A 22,226-nucleotide genomic window follows, 5' to 3' on the forward strand; every position below is an offset into this window, starting at 1 on the left:
TTAACTACACTGTCATTTGTTCACAAATAATGCAGAATATATGTGTGAAGGATAAGACATGTTGTATTGGAGAGATACACTTGCATAACCAGAGGGAGGGCAGGAAAATGGAGTATCTTGGACATCAAGGCACACGGTCACATTGAAATTGCTGGTGGTGTTGCTGAGTGTTTCTACAACTTTGCAGTTTTGTTTCTTTTATTTAAAGTGTCTTTTACTTTATTTTATTATTTTATTTTATTTGCTTAATATGTGACGTGTGAATTTGTATGTGTGAGTCATATGTAAAATGTTATAAAGATATTGTTCAAAAATATTTCAAAGTAAATCATATTTGCACTCTTGCTTGCAGCACCTCTGTGCACATAAGCCTATAACAAAATAGATACATTTTATTAAATTGCAGAGAATGAAAATAGGAAAACATTATTATGTGTATTAAACATTTTTGTCCATATTTACAGAGATAAGTAAATGGGTAATGAGTTGTGATGATTTTATGAGAAAGAGGCAAAGTTTACGACAGTATCTTGCTACGACAGTGAACACAAACGCTTTACGGCAAGCATGTGTATGTGAGGAGCTTGTTGTTAGCCGTATAGCTAACTGCTGAAGTGTACGCTCTTAAATATTTCCGAAACTTGAATAAAACATTCTTACGTTTACGTTTTTAACCCGGAGACATGGATGTTGGAGAGCTCCTGAACTATCAGGTAGACATCTTATTGTGTTCAACAATGTTGGGAAACTTAGCTAAACTTATCTCATTCATTGGCTTGCTAGCAGTTCCTGATAGCCGTTAGCAAGCTTTACTTAAGTCTCGTTATTTACTTCGTTGTGCTCGTCTACGTGAGTTATTTAACCACCAGTGATGTGCATTGTGTTAGCCTTGTATACTGCTGCATGACAGGAGATAAACTTAATTCTGTTCATTACTTACCGACAAATAACGATAGCAGTTAGCATGCTAGCTAGACAGGTTGCTAGCTTTCTGGCTGCAGTGAATGAATGTGGAGGGTAAGACACCAACTTCCACTGATGCTAGCTATAATTGCCTTAACTACTTTTACATACAGAGACATTAAACACCTCTGCATTTCCACACTGGTTCGGAGGGCATTGTTTGTCAAAGACAGTCAGTTCGCATACGTCTACTTGTACGCCAATGGCCAATTAAAAATCCTGCAATTGAGGCAGTTTTGTTTATTATACTAAACATACAAACCTAATCAGATGAAGAAATGTATTTTACTAATCGTTGGTAGTTGTTTGCAAATTCGGCACACCAGTGACCCTATAAATACAGTTTTATTTGGGTACAATCTTACCTTTTTCACATGAGATCAGACTGCCTGCTGCAGCTAAGTTTTCATTTTCTCAAAGCAGCTACTAATGTTGGAAAAGCTGCTGCTGTGTGAAAGATGTAAGGAGCAGATCAAAAAGATACTTAGGTGTGGGACATAACGGTGCACCTTACTACTTACCTCAGATCAGTTCTTATGCATTAACTGACAGGCAGAGTACTTGTAAGTTCCACACCATTATATGTGAACTACACCTTAGTGATTTCAAGACCTCACAACATCCCTCTATACACAAACAGACCAACTTCCTGCACATCTTTACATTTCACCATCTCCTCTCTTCTTGCAGCCTGATAGAGGAGCAAAGCGTCCCAGGGAGGAGGATGGAGGTGCAGCAGGAGGAGATGAGGACTCCAGAGGAGGGAAGCAGCAAAAGGGGCTGAGTGCCAGAGAGTTGGCCAGATACCGCGAAGCAGCAGCAGGAGTAGGAATAGAAGGCGGGGGTGAAATGAGGGAGCCTGAGGAACTGACTGGGGACAAGAAAAAAATCTTGGAGAAACTGATGGACCAGGATGAGGAAGAACCAGAGGTGGGTCGAATTATTACAGAGTTGTTACATTTGTTTTTTGCAAGTTGAAATATTAAAACAACAACAAACAATAACATCTAAAGCCTTTGTTTATTATGGTTATATTAAAAGTGTATTTCACCACAGAAGTGCAGCACAATTTGTAAAAGGAATTACTGTCAACTCACAAAAAGTGAATATGCGCACACACTCAAATTTATTTATTTTAATTTTTATTATTTCTCAGTAAAATTCTTATTGCTGTTTCCCATAAATAACATGTAAACTATTGTAAACACATCTAATGAATTTGCAGGTGTTGTTGCTGTTGTTTCATTGCTGATTTTGCTGACATTGTCCACTGCAGCGCTGCTACTCGTCTGCATGCTCATGTAGGAATAGGATAACACTTAAGTTGAGTTGTCAGCACTTAGAGATTCATCCCCCCTCAACCACACCTACTGTTCCTCCCATAGGAACAAGTATGAGGTCAGTATGGCCTGTCTGTAGTTACAAAAGTCAGAGTGGAATAGTTTTATTCACATGGTAGAGGTGGCACGGCAAGGGTGTTGCTTATCTCAGTTGTCTCTGGAGGTTTGAGTTTTGTGAAAATCCAAATTGTCCATAGCTTAGTGAATGTGCAGGATGCATTGCCTTATTGCAGGCATGTTTGTTTCTATTACTAGTCTGCATGACTTTGGTCCCCTGAGACTCTGTACACTGTAAGCCTCAGCATTGGTGCTTTAAGCCAGAGGCTTAACCTAGCCTGGCTCACATTTAGATATGCAGGCAAACCCTGCTTTACAGCGTGTTTGACCTTTCCTCACAGAATGTCCGTCTTTAGAGTGCTGTGTAGTGTAATCAAGGGCTGCAACTAATGATTGTTTTCATTGTTGATGAAGCTGTTGATTAATTTATTGATTAACTGATTTGTTGTTTGGTCTATTGAATGTCATAAAATGGTAAAAATGTTGATCAGTGTTTCCTAAAGCGCAAAATTTCCTCCTCAAATGTCTTGTTTTGTCCACAAATCAAACATATTCAGTTTATTGGCGTGACAACTCATTGATTAATTGTTGCAGCTCTACTGTAGTCTTAGGCTGTGGTTCAATAGTCTTTTTTGCTGAGGAAGGTTCCTGACTGAGTGAAATGACCCACAAGTGTCTAAGTGGGAGCTATGATAACAGCTGGTTGAGTTCTTTAAATACTTAGGAAATAAGCTCCAGTGCTTCCTTTCTTATCTCCTTCAGCATAGGATACACAGTACCAAGTAGTATCAAAACTTCTACAGTCAAACGATACCTGCAATTGATCCTTTTCGTGTGGGGGGGTCTGATCTTGAAGTATCCAGACTCCCAGCGGTATTAGCAAATTCTCTGTTGCTGCTTTGTCCTGAGTCACTCTCCCATTGGTCAGTTCAATGTCTGCCGAATTAGCACGAGCTAACACAACAGCAGCGATTAACATCCAACAGTGAACCATTTAACTGTTTCAACAAACTCATACCAACATCAAAACGGCTCGACTTAAAACCATTAATAATCATTTGGTAGCATCGGTTGTGTGATGGCATGCAAACAGTTAGTTCAGTCACCTTGTGTGCGCAGTCAGACTCTAATAACTGTTCCTGGCGTGGACTGACATGATGGTGAGTGTGAGAAACCATTCTCAATGTGACAACCATTTCATTTCACTATTGTGACTGGTAGCCTAAATTCCTTATATAAACTATTTTGTTGTTATATATTTAGGTTGTTGTGTGTTGTCGTGTCATTCATTATACACTACCTGTAGAACGGTGATGATTGTTTGCGTCATCATGTCCAGTGTGTTTCCATTCATATACCTACAACATATCCCGTTTCGGTTTTGCGTCCTAAGGCTGTTTTCTTCCTTGTCCCGGTGATCGACATGGATGATGTTAGTATATGTTGGATGTGTTTCCATTCACATGCCCTACAACTGCAGAGCAACACGGACTCACAGTCCTGTCATTATGCATAATTCTTTCTGGTGCTACTGTAGCTGACCGGCAGTCCAGGAACTGGCACGTGGGTCGTCCAGCTCTGGTGTACTTATTTGTGCTTGTCATAGTGATTTACAAGCACGCCATTTCTTTTGGTGTGTTAACCTCAATATTTATTCACTGTGTTTCATATCATAGGCCCAAAAATATTCATCCATATCTCATGATTATCAGACTCTGATCCTCTGCCTGACCCTTCCTGTGTCCAAGGCTATTAATTTATTAATAAACGGCTGTTTGACTGTTCTATATCATCACGCTATTATTAATATAAGCAGGGGATTTGAATACAAAGTGGTAACCACTGTATGTGAATGCATGACTGGGTCAGAACTGTGCAGCACTGGATTTGAAATGAATTGTGATAAACTGGAGCCTCTGTGGTTTGATTAGCTGCTGTGAAACAACATGACCCTCATCCATCTAAAATGCCTGTTCGTTCTCCTGAGGTCATTTTGGAGAAAGTAATGTAATAAGTAACTGATTACTCACACAGAGAGTAATATTGTAATGTAACTTACAATTTTTAAATGAAGGTAACTAGTGATATGTAAGAAATTACATTTTAAGAGTAACTTGCCCAACACTGGTGATCAATATTTGAATCTGTGAACAAGATTTAATACATGTCAGCTACAAAATTTGAGCGTAGCCAGAGACTAATGTGATCATGTCCCCAGGTCCAAATTAAGGTTGGATTGTTTAGGCCTGAGTCTAAGTTACTCATCCCAAGTTGAGTCCAGACTTTAAGTACTACAGCACTAGCACGGTGAGAATTTTGTGGATGTAGCGCTTTTTTAAATTTTTTGCGAGAAATGTCTAGAGCAGGAGAGTTTCCATATAGTTCTTTCTGGGGACAAAAAGAACCCATTGTCAGTACCAGTGTTGCCGTATTATGTAGTGCATTAGAAAACTGCACATCTATTATCCTGTTCTTATTATCCGACACAGCAGCCTTTTCAAGTATTCACTGTGTCAAGAGCTACTCAGAGCAAAGTGCTGCACTGTTCCATAATGTCAGACAATTGTAATTTCCTAACCTGTCATTATCTGTCCAACACTTTACAGGCTTTTAAGCCATCAGGAGGTCAAACCCATTCCCTTTCCAGTGAAATGCTCTCACACTCCCCCTGATTGTAGAAAACTTCTGGCTATTGTGCTCCACCCACATAATTAGGATGACCCTGATGTCTCTTTGTTGATATTGCAGCAATTGCTGCAATAAAAGGCTTTTTTTCCCTTTCGCTCCATTGTCCAATTTAAATCTTTTCCTCCCTTCTCCTTCTCTTATGCATGAATCAAACAGGCAGAACCAGTGGATGAGAGCTCAGTGAAGAAAATGATCCTGACCTTTGAGAAAAGGTCGTACAAAAATCAGGAACTGAGGATTAAGTTTCCGGACAACCCAGAGAAGTAAGCCCATTACTGACAGTTCACAATGTTTGTCTGTCTTGGTCTTTGTATAAGGATTTGATTTAAAGCTTGTTTAAATACCTGACATATTGTGTGTGAATTAAGCCAAATTTCCTGTGGACTTACCGAAGCTTATCAGTTTTCTTAAATGCTTAAACGTATTTGCTTATAAATTTATACTGTGTGCCTCATGAACACCAAAATGAAATGTATTAAAAAGACAGTAGTCCAGTACTTACAGTGTAATAAGTGAATTACTCTACTGCACTTTGAGATTAATGGTAACATGGAATGCTGGCATGCTAACCAAAATATCTTGCTCCTTAAACCAGGTTCATGGAGTCGGAGTTGGATCTGAACGACATTATCCAGGAGATGCATGTCATCGCCACAATGCCAGACCTCTACCACCTGCTGGTGGAGCTTAACGCCGTCCACTCACTGCTGGGCCTCCTCAGTCATGAAAACACTGATATCCTTTTATTTCAAATTGATTCAGACTGTCTGTCCATTTTGATCCATTTATTCTGTAAATAAAATTTCTTTTTTTAACATTTGTCTTTTAAAAAAGGTTCAAAAGTTTTTTGTTGTCAATTGCTATATGTACAGGACATACAGAGAATCGAAATGCTGTTTCCCTCTCACCTAGTAAAATGTCATACAATTTAAGAGCTAAAAGAAAGCTAAATTTGAACCATAATAGTACAATAAAAACAGTGTATACAAGTAAGGGGCTCTATGCAAAATTCAGAGACTATGAGTTGTCTTGACACAGTTCTCACCACAGAGGTGGCTGAGCTGGGGCTAGCAGCTAATGGTGCTAACTTCATAAACAGTGTTAAATGATTGCATCAGTGCTGACAGAACTGTCAGTGTTAACAAGGGGGCAACGAGAGGGTGGGTGCCATACTTCCTAGACTACCCCGTCCCGAAAATGGCATTAATGCAATACAATAATATACTTAGCATTTTCATTTAAATTATGTGGTGTAGCTATACGTTTTACTAAATGATAGAACAATTTATTAACCGTAGCTAAAAAGAGGGAACAACAACACTATGAACAATAACAAAACACAAAAATCATTGAATAGGCCTTTGGACTTGAAATTTGACATTTGGATTTGTCATAGTAGGAAAACCACGGGTGTCGATGATGAAATGAATGATGGCTAACTTTCATTTGTGTCGGCCGTACACCAAATGACTTTTAATGTGATTTAACTGTCGCAGACAAAGTTTCAATGTTGAAATAAGATTATGAGAGTTTTACCTCAGTTGGTGCACACACCCATGATCTTGATTGTTTGGTGTAAGGTGGTCATAACACTCAGTCAGAGCCGTCATAAGTCTTTTTTTAGTTTTGATGTTCCGATAAAAATCAAACATGTCTAATAGTATCGTAAGATTTTACTCTTAGCTCATGCAAATAGTAAAGTTCAGTCATGTGAACATTATGAACAACCAATGGCTGGGGGTTGAGGCAGCAAAATCTAAAATCTAAATTTTGCAAGCAAATACAGTTTATCTTTATGGATGATATATGGATGATGCTGAATTGACAAGAATATTGTCGACATATGACACCTTTTACCTTGTGCTTTTACGTGTTTTTCTAGACACATGAGGAAATAATATATTAGATTTCTTAAAGGGAGTCTTTAGATGTGAGAGGATATAACTAAACAGTAACACTAGAACAGAACAGCCATCATCACTTGGGCTTTTCCTACAGTGACAAGTCAAAATGTCTACTGAAAAAAGGCCCATGTATTTCTCTGTCGACTCTGTCATCAAATCTTCAAGCGAACTGTCAGAGGTCAAGTTTCATTGTGGGTAATGTAGGTGCCAGATTTAGGCAAGGAAGGAGAATGCTGGATCCAATTTCATCCTTTTTTAACTGTCCACCCCAATGGTAAATCAGTGGAATGCTCTTTTAACACAAGCTTATTGTCCTTAGCTTGAACCACATGTTGCCATAGCAGTGGTGGACCTGCTGCAGGAGCTGACAGATATTGACACACTCCATGAGAGCGAGGAGGGTGCTGAGGTGCTCATAGATGCTCTGGTGAGTTTAGGATTTACATCATTCTTTTATGGTATTGATGAAGCAGCACTCTGTGGAGTCAATACATGAGTTTCAGGGCTGGTTTCCAAACCAGGCCGAAGGGATTGATTTACGGTATTAATGAACCAAAAGCAAGGTTTCGGTTGGCTTTAGAAAGACATTTTGAGTTGTTGTCTGTTTGGACTGCAAGCTGTTTTTGTCTTTTCTTTCTTTTTTGCTTTTGCAGATACAAGCTTCATGAATACCATTCAGAAACACTTTCACTGATCCGCAGCTACTCAGGAATATATATGAAGCTGTTTTGTGTATGTCTGAAGTCGTTGAGCTTTAGGATTGCAGGCTCATGCTGAGGAGGTGTATATTCAGCCTCCTCTTGAACACTACTTGATGTGATGTCTCTAGTGACAGCTGTTCCATGTTGTTACAGCAGAGTGAAGAAAGCTCCTGTCAAGGCATTTGGTGTTAGCCCAGAGGTTACCGGCGTCTTGGCGGTAACCTCTGGGTGGTTCAACCTGGGACGTGAACTAAGGGTAGCAGTGCTTTCAGGGCTGCTGGACAGTTTGGAGTGTGCACCTTGAAAAGAACAGTTATTGCAGCAACTGCTCAGCAATGGCTTAGTCATAGTCCTTTAGAGCATAGTCCTCATCAATACTTATAATCTGAATGATTTCTAGCTGCCTAAGAGATGTTTGTGAGGAATTGATCCAGGCAAGGCAGGAGTACTCCGTGATACTCCTTACCTGAGTTTTGTAGATTTTGGTAGACCTGTCACGATAGTTATGTCATCAGCGATTCTCCTTTTTTTTAATGTCCACCCCCGCCTACTTGTGCGAGTCCAAAGAAACATAAAACAACACTTTAAAGACAACACAACCTAGTAGGGATGCACTGATTTATTCAGTGAACGTCAGTATCAGCCAATATTTGTCTTGTTGACTGCTGTTCGCCTAAATAAGATGATATTCACAGATGGCAGTGGCTGATGTTTTTCTGTTGTGTCACATTAGTTTTGCGCAGGCTAAAAAGCAGAGTTCAAGACTAATGGCCACAAACTTAAATTCATAAGCAGGTTGAAGAGCACAATGACTGTTTGGCAAATGGGCTTTCTGATGTCACTGTTGTGTGACGAGATGGCAAGTAGCAGCCGTCATCCTGTCATCCTGGGACAGTAGAAAACATGTTTTGGATGAACAGAGATCTCCGCCTTTGGGATGCACAGTAAACTCAGTATCATTGGAACACAACTTATTGTTTTCCTGATAAAACAACATTGTTAACAACAAATTAAAATAGGCAGGAAGAAAGCTAATTAACGTTAGCTCTAAGCAGCCGGTGGCTTTAACTAACAGCTCACGGAGGCTGCATTGTGATGCGTTTAAGCTCTATTCAGTAAAAATGAATAGGGGCAAAGGTAAATAATAACATTTTTAAGGATGTGTTCAATGAAATCTTGTAAAATGTAGTTTTTAATGAGAAACTCGAATGAATACAGTTGTTTGAGGGAGAAGTAAGTAAAGATATAAAGATAGATTAAAAAATTAAACAGAATTATGAAATATTGAATATAGTAAAAACATTTTTGAAGCAGTTATTTTTTTTTGTTTTTCATGTGAAAGGTTATATTAAAGCAACTCTTACCTTTCTTGCATTTCACACAGCACTTACTTTCACTCCTGCAACTCCACCTCCCTCCAAAGGCCTATTTCCTGCTCCTCCATTATGTCCTCATTATGTCTATGAGAGACGTAGGCGTTGGCATGGTAACGTTAGATACACAGAAAAGGAGGGCGAGTGTAACGTTACAAATGCATCCCCGGAGTTTTAAAACTCAACCGGAGTCAGTGATGACTGATGAGTTTTAGAATAAGGTTACAGTGCCAAGGTAAGATAGTAATGTTAACGTTACTAGTAAGTGGAAACGCACAAGGAAGATAACGTTAATGTTTCAGAGGCTATGCTACAGTAGGCTAACGTTAGCCATTAGCAACTGGATGCTGTGTTGACACATATAACATTATGAACTGAAGTGAACGTCTTTGTCATTTTTATGCGCAGCACAAAAAACGAACTGACATTTCGCATTCTCAAAGCAAAAAGAAACAAAACATTTATAAACAATTTGTGTAACATACAAGAAAGAACATATAGTGCAATAGTAAGATGAAAAGGGTCGACATTTCACAGTCAAAAACTCCACATCCTGAGAGCAGAACTGGGAGATCCTCTTCACATCACAGCACCGTGAATTATTTGTGTATACACCACGGAGCTTACCAGATGATGCAGCCTGTCTGTCTGCTCTATGTAGTGTTAGCCCCGTTAGCTCAGCACCGGCGTCTTATATGTTACCATTCATCCATGTCTCAGTGAACACAAGGACACAGCAGTCCCTCCCTCCTCAGTGAGTGGATCTCCATTGTCGGATGTAATCCATTTCGTGTCCAACGAGCGGATGTTCGCCAGAAGGCCGCTGGGAACAGCTGGTTTGATGGGGTTAGCTGTTAGCATAGAGCTAACCCCTCCGCGCTTCCCCCGCTTCCGTGTCCTGTCACAGCGCTGCCAGCGTCTTCCCTTCGGGATAGCTCCAGGCGAAACCATGGTCATCTCAGGTTACTAGTTTATATCCACAAGCGTCCCTGTTACTACTTTATATCTACAGGCATCCCTTTTACTAGCATATTTGTTGTCTCACAGACTCAGGGGTGGAGGGTGTGGGGGGGAAGTTACACGAGCGGTTATGTCTGTTGGAGGCCTTCACGTGGGGAAGACAGACAGGACAGGAGAAAACTCTGACCAATCACTGCATGCAGTCCGAATGCAATGATTGGTCGGAGTTTTCTTAGAACCATATGAGAATAGTACAGTTATGAGTTTTTATTTCTGGTGGAATTCACTTACATTTCAGTGTGCCCTTAGCTTATTAATAGCATTTTAACCTAAACAAAGAAAAGTGTAAAAATTTCCAGAATGGTAAGTGTTGCTTTAAAGGTTGTTTCATGCATTTGTATGATTGAATTTATGCTCATTCAAAGATAGTGGAATGAAGGTCTTAATTACTTTTAAACAGTTCCGTTATTTTTTATAGTGCAACTTTAACTTTAACAAAAACAGAAAAACTCATAAAAAAAACATCGGTATTGGTATTGGTTATCGGTATCAGCCCAGTATTCAAGAGTTGGCGCATCCCTACAATGTAGCTCACCAGTAACCTGCAGCTTGACTTTTGGAGTGAAGGAGGCACAGACCTGATAGCTGTTGGCTTGCCAACCCCTGACAACGAGCCAAAAAGTCTGTCGTCTGCAGTTTTACCCTTCAGCAATTTCATCCTCCACTTCGCAAATCCACCAGCACACCACTCAGCTCCCAGGTCATCCACCCCTGGTAGCTGACTGCAGTACACCAGATTATGGGGCTAACTTCATTGCTCTTTGACAGGGTATGCTTGCATTTTTATGCTACTGTATTATTATATCAGTGGCATGAAATGGTCCAAAAATTATGATAATATTGTTTATTGCCACTATTTATTGATTATATATTCTGGGACATTATCTCGTCCAACACAAGTAGTTATCGTAACAGGTTTAGATGACATCTCTGCCTCTAGGATGGGCTTGTTGGCCAACTTCTGTAATATTCCGAGACGATGTCCAGCACGTTTGCAGATGTTAGACAGATGGCTGGTCCACTGGAGTTTTCTGTCAAGCTGTTACCATGGTGCTGCTACAGACCAGTGTCTTTCTACATTTGATATAATGATTCATACTATAAAATAATTTTTCTGTCTGCAGGAGAGACAACTGACAGATTATTAAATGTAAATTTATTTAATAAAAAAAAAAAAAACTTCATATGAAATTGTTTTTACGTTTGTCGTTACAATGCAAATTGTTTAACTTGGAAAAACATGTTGTAATTAAACTGGGCCACAAATATCTATATCTACATTTTTTTTAGCTATATGCAAGTGTGAGTTGCTGTGGCAATGAAATGAATTACCAAGTGACAAGAGCATGGTCAAGGGAAAAAAAGTGTAATGTCATACATATAATTATAGCACCTCCTCTCACACGTTTCAGTTATTTAAAGCTTTCCTTTGTCACCCTCCAGCTGTGTCTGTTGGCATCAGCTCTGTGTTTAACATCCTCCCTCTGTCTCTCCATCTCTCTGTACATTTAGCCCACTCTCCCCTTTTTTTGTCGATGAGCCTGTCGTGCTGTCTATGAACCAGGGAAGATTTTTTGATACCCCATTATATGCGCTGACATTTAGAGCGACACAGACAAAGGTCAAACTGCAATAATGTACTGATATTCCTATAATGGAGGAAAGAACTGTGTGGCCCTGCTCCTTCACAGCTGTCACAGTGACACTTCATCAAAGACTCCATTGGCTCGAACGTGCCAAGTTTTGTGCCGGGCATCCCAACGGCCTTCATCAGGGTAGTTGTTTCTCACTACAATGAATTACCTGCTTTGTCTGATGTTTCAAGGGCCTTTGAGCAGTCTAGCTACATATTTTATTCTTCAGTTCAGTAGTTAAGTGTCACACCATAATGTATATGAAATTGAAATATTATTATATTGTCTGTTATTGGACACATTTTGTAACCAATAAGGCAGGGTAGGGCTGGACATTTTGTCTAATAAATAATATTGATCTTTTTAGACTATGCCGCAATATATGATACATTTTAATATTTTCACCTTTTTTTTTATGATAACGTAACTGTTTGATTTTACTTGATGTGTATGGTCTCACCAGTGTAACCCTTCTACTAAATTAATCTGAATTTAGTGGGCTTTAATTTTGAAATTCCACATCAGAATGTCCGGGTATTGTCTGACTGACTTGGTAGACTGTCATTTTTTTTAAAGTTATTATGGTAATTTTTTCATGTATTTCTTTATATTTCTTTTATTACCGATACTGATACTGACTGATTTATTGAATAATGTGAAATCCCCAGGAAGGTCGATTGTATTTTCAAGTCAGTTATTATGTGCTCTTACTGTAACACCAAGTATACACAGGTACTGTAAAATAATGTAGGAATGAGTTTGGCTCACTTTTTTAAAGGCTGGGGGCTGTCTTTAGTGTTCTGCATTGGCTGGTATTTTAAGTGTTGGAGCACATTTGTGTCATATTTTGCAGAGGTTAGTAGTCTGCTCCACATTTGCCTTCCCGAAACTGAAAAACCCCAGATAAAAGACAAACTTTTGGATCTTCCTCCATTTTGATTTGACTTGAACTCAGTGACTGACAAAATAGTTGCTGTGGTAGATCGGTTTGGGCTGTCTGTGTGTGTGTTTGTTTGTGTGTATGAGAGGGAGAGCAAGTCTCTATCATGTAAATGTGACCTACTTTTAATGCATAAATAAATTACCAAAATGCGCAAGGAATATCTGACCATATGGTCATCTGCCATATAGCACATAAAATGATTTTAAAGTATATCAGATATATTCGATACATCGCCCACCCCTAAGGCAGAGCGGAGTGTTTTCAGAGCTGAGGAAATGTCAGCCTTTGAGAGGAGCACTCATGACCTGGACTGACTGACACAGGAAAGAGGAGGCAAAGTGTATTGCAGAGTGCAGGCAGTTGTTTGGTTCCAAACCACAACACTCTTCTATTTGTCACCAGTTCCACAAACACATCCAAACACAGATCTACTGTTGGATTGTCTAGCCTACATGTGCTCAAGGATGCAAACAAAAGTCTGTATGTTACTGGCTCTATAGACCATCTGACATTGTAATGGTAGCCAGGCTGGGTACTGAAATAACCCAGTGCCGGGTTAGTATCGAAATGTCTCCAGTCAAACTACACCTGCATTCGGTACTTTTTGTGCTGGGAGGCTGGTAAAGTCAGGTGTGGTGTATTTGAAAAAGTGTAGTGCAGTTCAGCATGCCGAGATGCCACCAAAACACTCACATTGATGGCTACTGTGGCTGCAAATTTTGGCAAATAAACGCAGGTCTCCATTAGACACTTGGTCTGTGATGCTGCAAAGCTGTTAATTTTTATAGAAGTTCTTTGGATGTAGAAAACCGCTTAAAGCCCACAGTGAACCGTCAGCAACCTGCTTGGGCAAATATTAGTTAGCTGCTTAGACCATGCATACAAATAAAAATATTTCAATTTTTGTCAGTATCAAGATACTACACATCATTAGCTTGGTTAGGTTTTCAACAATTCAGTTGTTAAGTTCATTTTACTGAAACTATGAGCACCAAAGTATAATTCATCAACGTTTACCGGCATGGTTAACAAGAGAGACGAAAAACGGTGGTGACTCCCTACCTCTGAAGTGGTCTTAAAGTTCGAATGTGTCCACTCCTTGATTATTTATATTATTTTAGTTCCTAAGGAGCATTGTAACTCTCTCTCTCTCTCTCTCTCTCTCTCTCTCTCTCTCTCTCTCTCTCTCTCTCTCTCTCTTTCTTTCCTTTTCTCTCTTTCAGTGCTTGAGGTTTATGTAGATACGCTGTCTGTCGGAGCCAGATCAAATGAATGATTTGTAATTGATTTGTTATTAGATAGCCTAATTTTTATGCCTCTATGCTGGCGACAGCAAAAGCCGGAGGCAGTGTGTCCGTCCGACTGTCCATCCCATTCTTGTGAACGAGATATCTTAAGAACACCTTCAGAGAATTTCCTCAGATTGGGCACAAATATCCTCTTGGACTCAACAATGAACTGATTACATTTTGGTGGCCAAAGGTCAAGGCCACTGTGAGCTTGTCTGTCTCATTTTTCATGAATGAGATATCTCCATATCTCCATATCTCACCTTGAGGGAATTTCCTCAAGTTTCACACAAACATCCACTTGGACTGATTACAATTTTGTGTTCAAAGGTCAATGTCAGTGTGACCTCACAAAACATCAAGAACTGTTATGCTAATTATGACAAAACTTCATCTAATGGGATGAAATGATGAAGTGATGACATTTCATATCCTGAAGGCCAATTTCACTTTTCTGGCTGTACTGCATCTTGGGTGCCCACCTTGAAAATGTGCTGTTTGTATAGGTACTCTGTGCTGACAGGTTTTCACAGACATGGATGCAAACTATAACAGAAAAGGGCAGTAGATGTGATTATAAAACTAATATTCTTACTGTTTCGATAAAAAGTTTGATAGTATTTCCCATGTTTGCTGGGCAAAAGTTTTGTGTAAAAGGAATTTAAGGCCTGTCCCATACAGACCCCTGTCCAAATATATGCCGGTGAAGTTCAGCAATTGAAGCAAATAAAAGCCCGGGCTATTAATTAAAGTTTTATAGTGTACTACATGCCACTACATTCACACTATGGGCATTAAATGCAATTTAATTCCTAAATAACAATAACATTGTTTTTCCATATCAGCATTATATGTTGTTGGCTGAAATGATGTAATGTAATTTTACACTAAAAAGATGAAATAACGTCTTGAGAATGTATCTTGAGGTTTTTCTTTTCATCGGCTGGCTGGTTGGTTAGTGTTGGACAGGAACAATTGAAGGGACAATTGAATGAATGTCAAAGACCCTTGACAGAAATACTGCACTCTGTGTGTGTGTGTGTGTGTGTGTGTGTGTGTGTGTGTGTGTGTGTGTGTGTGTGTGAGTGTGAATTGGCTTGTGATGTGATAGTGGATGAGACAGTAGCTCAGGTGGCTTTGCAGTGCTCACAGGATAAAGGCATTATATAAATGCAGTCCATTTACCATGCAATGGAGCGCCCATAAACCACACTCTTCTTTACAGCTGCTTCCAAGGGAAACGGTTTCAGGGCAGCGAGGCTTGGTTGAATCCATTTCTCTCTCCTCTTTGCTGTAATGCTTCCAGCTCCTCTGTCCTTGTTGCCAGAAGGCCAGGTGGTATCCTTGATAAGATGAATCAAAATGATCCACGACGGTCTCCGGTGGCTCATAAATCTGTGTCGACTGTCCATCTTCTTTCATTTGTAATAGTACTTTTATCCAGCCAGTCGGCACCCCGCGAGCTCTGTTTAGTTATGAGTCTCCAATCTTGACTTGACTGATAACACTTGGACATGTTCAGAAAAGCTCAGGCAGGAACCGAGTTTCTTTTGCCAAGACTGAGGCTTAAAAGTAAGCATTCACTTTGTCATCTTTGGCTCTGCATTTTTTCAGTTTGTGAAATGAGTTTGTCAGTTTTCTTCACATCATCATGGTGCAAAATATAAAGATAAGGACTCAGCTGACAGACTTAAAATACAGTGGAAAAAGTTGAAAGTTGTGAGATTTGAAAAGTGTTCTGTTTAAAATGATAATGATGAAAAATGTATTAACAGAGAGAAATTTGTAAGAATCGTGTTCTCAGCCCAGTCAGTCATACCTCATCTTACACAGCAGTCATTAAGTCTTGATGAGAGCGGAAAACATGTTTTCAGGTTGAGTGATGACATGTACATTTCATTTTGATACAAGAAGAGCGTTGTAAGTGCAAGAATGTGTCACTGTTATGCAGTGTTACTGTCTTAGACACCCTTCACATCTTGAATTAAAATGTGTCTCATATCCAGATAGTATCTGGTATAGTATATGATTTAACCTGATTACATTTACACCTGGTGTTTATATGTGTCTCCAGTTTCCGCATAAAGATTCCGTCGCTCTGTCTAGCTCAAACAACCAAACGTCAAATCTCTCATTTATGCAGGTCCAAAAAAACAAAAGCAAAAAATTTGTTGTGAAATGAATTGCCAATTTATGTTGTGTACTTTAAGCCCTTTTTAAATAGGAATTGTGCAAATTTGCAGGAAAGCCCAATCAGTCTTCATTCAGCATTGGCAGCATAAAAACAAAATCGGGGAGTGCAGCAAAATGCCGCCTGCCTACGTTTGTTTATACAGAATGTGCCTTTTTTGGGGCAGTGGGGGGCGTGAGCAAGTAACAAAACGTGTAGTTCAGCGTGTGACGTAAGCAGCCTTGCTCCGAGGGAAGCCGCGGCTGGTCAGTCCTTCGGCGATTCTCTCTTAAGTCGTTCCCATCATTTGATTGTTAACGGCCTCTTCATTTGCGAGGACAAGGAGGGCGCGCAATTCCTTTGTCTCCCCGGTTTCTCATCTTTACAGTGTCTGTCAGGTTTGCGTTTCCCTCTTGCTACTAGCTGCTCGCCAATTCCTGCTATCAGCTGTTTCCTATTTATCCACGGCCACTGGGTCGCGCGTGCGGTGTCATCAACAGCTCCTCCCACAAGTCTTCAACAGCCCCTCCCGTGGCAGAAGGCCGCCTCGTTCTGTTGAAACCAAAAAGGTTCTGCCAATACGTCTACCCTACGAGGCGGAAAATTGGGCACCTCAGATCAACTCGCCAATCCGGCTCTGTGTGTCTAAACGCTTGCAGTTTGCTGGCAAAACGGCCCAACATTCGTCTCACCAAATTGAATACAGGCACTTGGTCTCGTCTTGACTCCTTTCACAAGTCTCAAACATGCTTTGTTGTTGCTTTCTTGCTAGTAGTTGAGCTTGCTAACTGGCTAGTGGCTGCTCCCTCGCTGGTTTGGACCCACTGCACCACTTACATATTTCCACTGTTGTAGTTGTTTAATGTCAGGGTTCCTACACAAGTATGGAAAGTATGGAGAAGTATGGAAATAAATTTGATAAATTTCCAGGTATTAAAAAGTATGGAAAATGAAAAATAAAGTATGGAAAAATATTTATGTTTCCAGACTATTACCACTGTTCTAAAATACTGTTTTCTAAAATAGAAAATTAGGTATTTCCAAAAATAATTTAACTGACAGATGCCCTTAACGATTCATAATAAATCTTACTTTTGTCACACTACATGATGGAACTGCATTGAGGAAGGGGAGAATAAAAATAAAACAGCTGTCACAGGTAAAGCAACTCTAGTCGCAGGATGTGTGTCACTGCTTGCCTGCCTTTCTCTCTCCCACGGTCCGTCACTCCACTGTCTCTGCTCTGATACTCGCTCTCCCCCGGTCGGCCTGTACTACGATGAACGTTTAACATAGCCGGGCTTTCTTTAGGTGAGCTGGCTTCACAGAGCCTAACAGCGCCCATCCAGGATAACCAGTACTACAAAGCTGATTATCAACTCGCTCTGTCATCTCTGTGTTTTCCAGCAATGAGCGTGTTCATGTGAAAGAGGCAGAGTTGACAAAGCAGCAAAAAGCACGCACATCCACAAACAAAATTGTGCAGGTGCTGAGCTCAAAAATGTGGAAAGCTGAGCAGGTAAAGAAAAGGCTCGCACACTGCAGGGCTCCTCTTCATAAAGAGGCGGAGTTGTTAATTAGGAGCGACATCATCATCATGAACTCATACTCATTTCGAGATGAAACAGTAGCCTATCTGTAAAAAACTTCTATAATAATACAATAATTTTGCGAACATCAGCTTGTCTGATTTAACAGATGTAGAGACTAGAAATAATAATAATAATTATTGTTATAATAATAATAATATAATAATAATGATAATAATAATAATAATAATAATAATAATATAATAATAATTTACAAATATTAAAAGTAGGCTAAGGCACATTTAAGAATTATTATGACTTAAGTACAGAGTATTTTTCGCTATTTAGTTTGATGACAGGATGAAATCATTCTTAATATCACATACTGTAATAGAACTTTAAAATAATTCCAGACTGTTTCTGCTACTGAACCAAAGAGTGTAAAAGTAGTTAATAACTGATGAGGTCTATCTGATCGAAATGTTGTATTTATAATCACGGGAGCTAATTAACAATGTGGGTTATTTCTTTAGTTTTTATTTCCAGTTATCAGGTGTCTCAAGTTATTCTGAGCTGCAGAGTATAAAATCATCCACACTGTCAACTGTCACTCTGAGGATAAAATAAAGTTTACACCATTAAAATGCAGCTAAAATCATCATTAAGATATGTGTTTAGCGTGGTTATAAAGCATGTCTCTGTTTATTAGAAACTGTTTTAAAACCAGAGTGGAAATAGAAAACTTGGAACAATAAAATATTAATACTGACCTATTAACATATAGCCTATATTTCTTTTGTTTTTGTTTTTTAACACTGTCACTTTGTTAAGCAAACTGGGGACTTTTCCTCGTGACATTCTCTGGCCTTTTTAGCTTGGTTAATGCATATTTTAGATATTTAGCTTACTGTGGCCAAAATTGTTTACAGAAACACGAAGTTCTTCATATATCTAGCCTCCTAAATTTGCTCCCGAAGTTCACCAGATTGATGTATTTTAACATGCCCCTGGACCCCCCTAGAAGTTCAGAGGCTCTCTCTTTTTTTCACCATACCTGTATTTGCATCACTGCATTTTGGTACTTGGCTATTAAGAATAATAATTAATAATTAAATATGATGTGAAATATGATACACTGATATATTTACTCAGATGTCGCATATTCTCTGGAACAACAACAACTGAGAAGTCTGGTTAAATTTGGGTATGGAAAAGTATGGAATTTTGAAATTCCAAATGTATAGGAACCCTGTAATGTGGATTGAAAATGCAATTAGCTTTTCATTAGTCACCTTTTTTGCTCTCTGCTTCAGTAACAGTTGAACAAGCTTCAGCAGAACCGTGGTCAGCTTTCCCCTTTCTTGTTATGCTTCGATGTGCTATGAGCCAGGCTTGTCTATGTCTATGTAAAAGCAACACTCATTACATTGGTGTCACAACATAGTGGTGTCATGGACATAATAAATTGTATATAGTCACATCCTAAGTTAGCTAATGTTCCCAAAATAATGGCTAACTAGCTAGCCAATATATCGCCACACCAAGGGGCGTAAGAGGTAGCTGTGGCTCAGGAGGTAGAGCAGGTCGTCCGCTAATCGCAGTCCACTTGTCTGCATGTCGGAAGTAGCCTGAGTGTCAGACTGAAGCTCCCAGAACCTTCAGTCTGAAATGGCTTCCATTGAAGGCAATTTACAAGGGGGAGGGAATTTGATTTTTCCCTAACCAATCAGTAGAGATCAACGACTCACCCAGAATCTGACGTCATTAGTATCCATGCCTCGGGGGTGCCGAAAACAAGCGAGCATTGCCCATTTAAAATGTCTCCGTCGTCGTGCACGCCCAGCTGCATCACCGTTAAATCCAGTTTAGCAGCATCCTTAATTTGATCCTCCATTAAGGCAAGTAGTGGCAAAATACCTCGATAGCATCGCTAATGTGGTCTGTAGGATCTGTAGCGGCCGCCATTGTTGCTATCCTCACCAGTTACCCACCGGCGTACAGCTTGACATCAGCGTGGCGCTGATTGGCTAATCGCTAGACCCCCGGCGTTCATTGGTCCATCCATCGTTTGGACGAGATAAATCGCAAATTCATTGAAGTATGCCAGACCAGAAATGCAAGCCTACTCAGTTGAGTGGGCGGGGTCTATGGTCTGGAACCAGGCTATGTCGGAAGTATCCTTGAGCAAAACACTGAATGCCAAATTGCTCCTGATGGCTGTTCCATCGGTGTGTGAGTGTGTTAAAAACTGAGTAGCAGATGGCACCTTGTATGGTAGCCTCGGCCACCAGTGTATGAATCTGTGTGTGAATGGGTGAATGTGACTCGTAGTGTTAAAAGAGCTTTGAGTGGTTGGATGACTAGAAAGGCACAATATACAGGGTCCGACATTAATGGTTGCCCGAATGCCCGGGGCAAGTAAAAATAGCCGGCGGGCCAGCAGACTCCTGCGCAGACATGCCCGATTGGGCAAGCAGCACCGACTCAGATTTTTTTTGTTTGTTTGTTTTTTGTTTATTTCTAATCGCAGGGCAGAAACGGCCAGCGCTGTAATCCCCCTCCTACCCATACGGCCAGTGTAGCATGTCCTGTTTTTTTTAACATTAACATGACAAACATCAAGGCTACGGCTAACAAGTTAATGTACTGACACTCCTCTGACAGACAGACACACATACCGGACAGCCTCTCAGTCCTTAGCCGCTAACGTTAGCTCATGTACAACACAGGTACCACACAGAAACTTGTACAAAGGGTCATAATGTGCTTCTAGTGACTGTCAAATCGCCAGCGAAAGTTGTTTACACTGCCTGCTCTCATGGGACAAAGATCCTCTGAGAAGAGAGACGGTTCACTCTGCTCTGCCACCAGGAACAAACTGGGAGGCAAAGATCCTCTCTGAGGAAGAGGGTTCACTTTGCTGCAGGGTTCACCAAAATGTTTTTTTTTTTTTCTTCTAATAAATTGAACACACATTAAAGAACATACAAGATCCTGTAGAGAATTAATACATATGATACAATACAATAAACATTGTCAAATTAAATGAAGGAAGAGGATTTTTTTTAAAGTCAGATAAAATATTGGGGATTTATGTAAAAATGTACATAGAGACATATAAATAATTATATAATTAAAGGCGCAATAAGTGAAATCGTTTTACCACTAGGTTCGCTGTTGTGCACTGCCTGTAGAGCAAAACAAAGTGTGTCATGAGGGCGACAGGGGCGAGGAAATAAAACCTAAAACCCTGCTTTCCTGTTAGCGTTAGCACTACTTGGCAGCCACGCTAACGCTCCAACTCCAACTGAGCCAGGAGCAGGCTCACGGTCTCATGGAGAAGAGTTGGTATGTTAGCATGGCAGTCGACTAGTGCTAACGTCCCTATGCTTCTCCGCCAGGCTCAGTGAACTGGAGCCGAGAAGCGTGGGGACGTTAGCCTTAGCACTAGTCGGCTGCCATGCTAACGTTCCGGGTGTCTGCTTCTCGGCTCACAGAGCTCGCCGGAGCCGAGAATTGTTGGGACGTTATCGTTAGCACTAGTCGGCCGCCATGCTAACGTTCTGGCGTGGGGACGTTAGTGTTAGCACTAGTCGGCTGCCATGCTAACATTCCTACTCTTCTCCGTTAGCATTAGCTCCCAGAGTTAGCACTAGGGATGTAACGATATGGAAAATTTGATATCTCAATTGTAATGACCAAATTATCACGGTAAACAATAATATTGTGATATTTTTTTAAGCGCTGTAAAATGTCCAAAAAATAGATACATTGAAATAACTTTACTAAATCTTGTAACTTCCTTATCATACTAAAATGTTAACAGCCAAAATCTTATATTAAAATGAAACTTTCACATTAAAGGGGCAAGGGATTGGCACAGCAACAGAAAATTTTATTTTAAATTAACAAAATATGTAAACACATTACAAGAGCAAAGCTTATTTGTCTGGTGCATTTTAATAGTCAGCAAAATACGTAAACAATTGATATATTATTTATTTATTAGCATGAGAGGAAAAATATATATAAAACAAAACAATGCAAGAGTAGATCAAAAGACATACAATATATAGAATAGATATCACAAATGTGCAGGAGAAACCATAAAAACCCTAAGGACAATGGTCATCATTACACAGAATAATTCACACATTAGAAGTGTGCATGTGAGTCAGAGGATTACCTGTATGAGAAAAGGAGTGCACGCTCTCGGTCAAAGGTTAACACAGCAGCGTTTTATGTTGTTTCCTTGAGCTTATGTCAAGAAAGCATAACTGGCCGTCTAACGTTATATCGATTCTAGCTCGCCATACAATAACCATAATCACAGTGATTCAATCATAGTTGATCTCAATTAGCGTTACGTTTGCATAGCATAACTTGCATTGGCTGTAAAGCTGTGGATGATGGTCGCGGAGATGAGCCAGCAGATTTGTAGTGTTGCTACCCTTCGCAGCAACTTTCTTTCTGCATGTTCTGCACACAGCATAGTTGTCCTCCACCAGCTGTCCCTCGGCATTCTTCAGAAACCCAAAGTACGCCCAGACCTCTGACTTTGTGCGTTTAGTTGGGGGGGAAAATGTCCGCTATCACCACCTTCCGCCATGTTTTC

General features: G+C 40.0%; 1 protein-coding gene across 1 annotated transcript in view; it reads left to right on the forward strand.

The window, feature by feature from the left end:
• Positions 1-555: 555 nt before the first annotated feature.
• The window catches only part of ctnnbl1 (catenin, beta like 1), a 99,862-nt gene continuing 78,191 nt past the window's right edge, over positions 556-22,226 (forward strand). The window contains exons 1-5 of the mRNA XM_033627953.2: positions 556-713; positions 1,654-1,893; positions 5,205-5,311; positions 5,644-5,783; positions 7,282-7,379. Coding sequence (XP_033483844.2) covers positions 684-713; positions 1,654-1,893; positions 5,205-5,311; positions 5,644-5,783; positions 7,282-7,379 — 615 coding nt within the window. The 5' untranslated portion in view covers positions 556-683. The remainder of the gene's footprint in view (positions 714-1,653; positions 1,894-5,204; positions 5,312-5,643; positions 5,784-7,281; positions 7,380-22,226) is intronic.

Source organism: Epinephelus lanceolatus, chromosome 8 (genome assembly GCF_041903045.1).
Source record: "Epinephelus lanceolatus isolate andai-2023 chromosome 8, ASM4190304v1, whole genome shotgun sequence".
Taxonomy (NCBI): Eukaryota; Metazoa; Chordata; class Actinopteri; order Perciformes; family Serranidae; genus Epinephelus; species Epinephelus lanceolatus.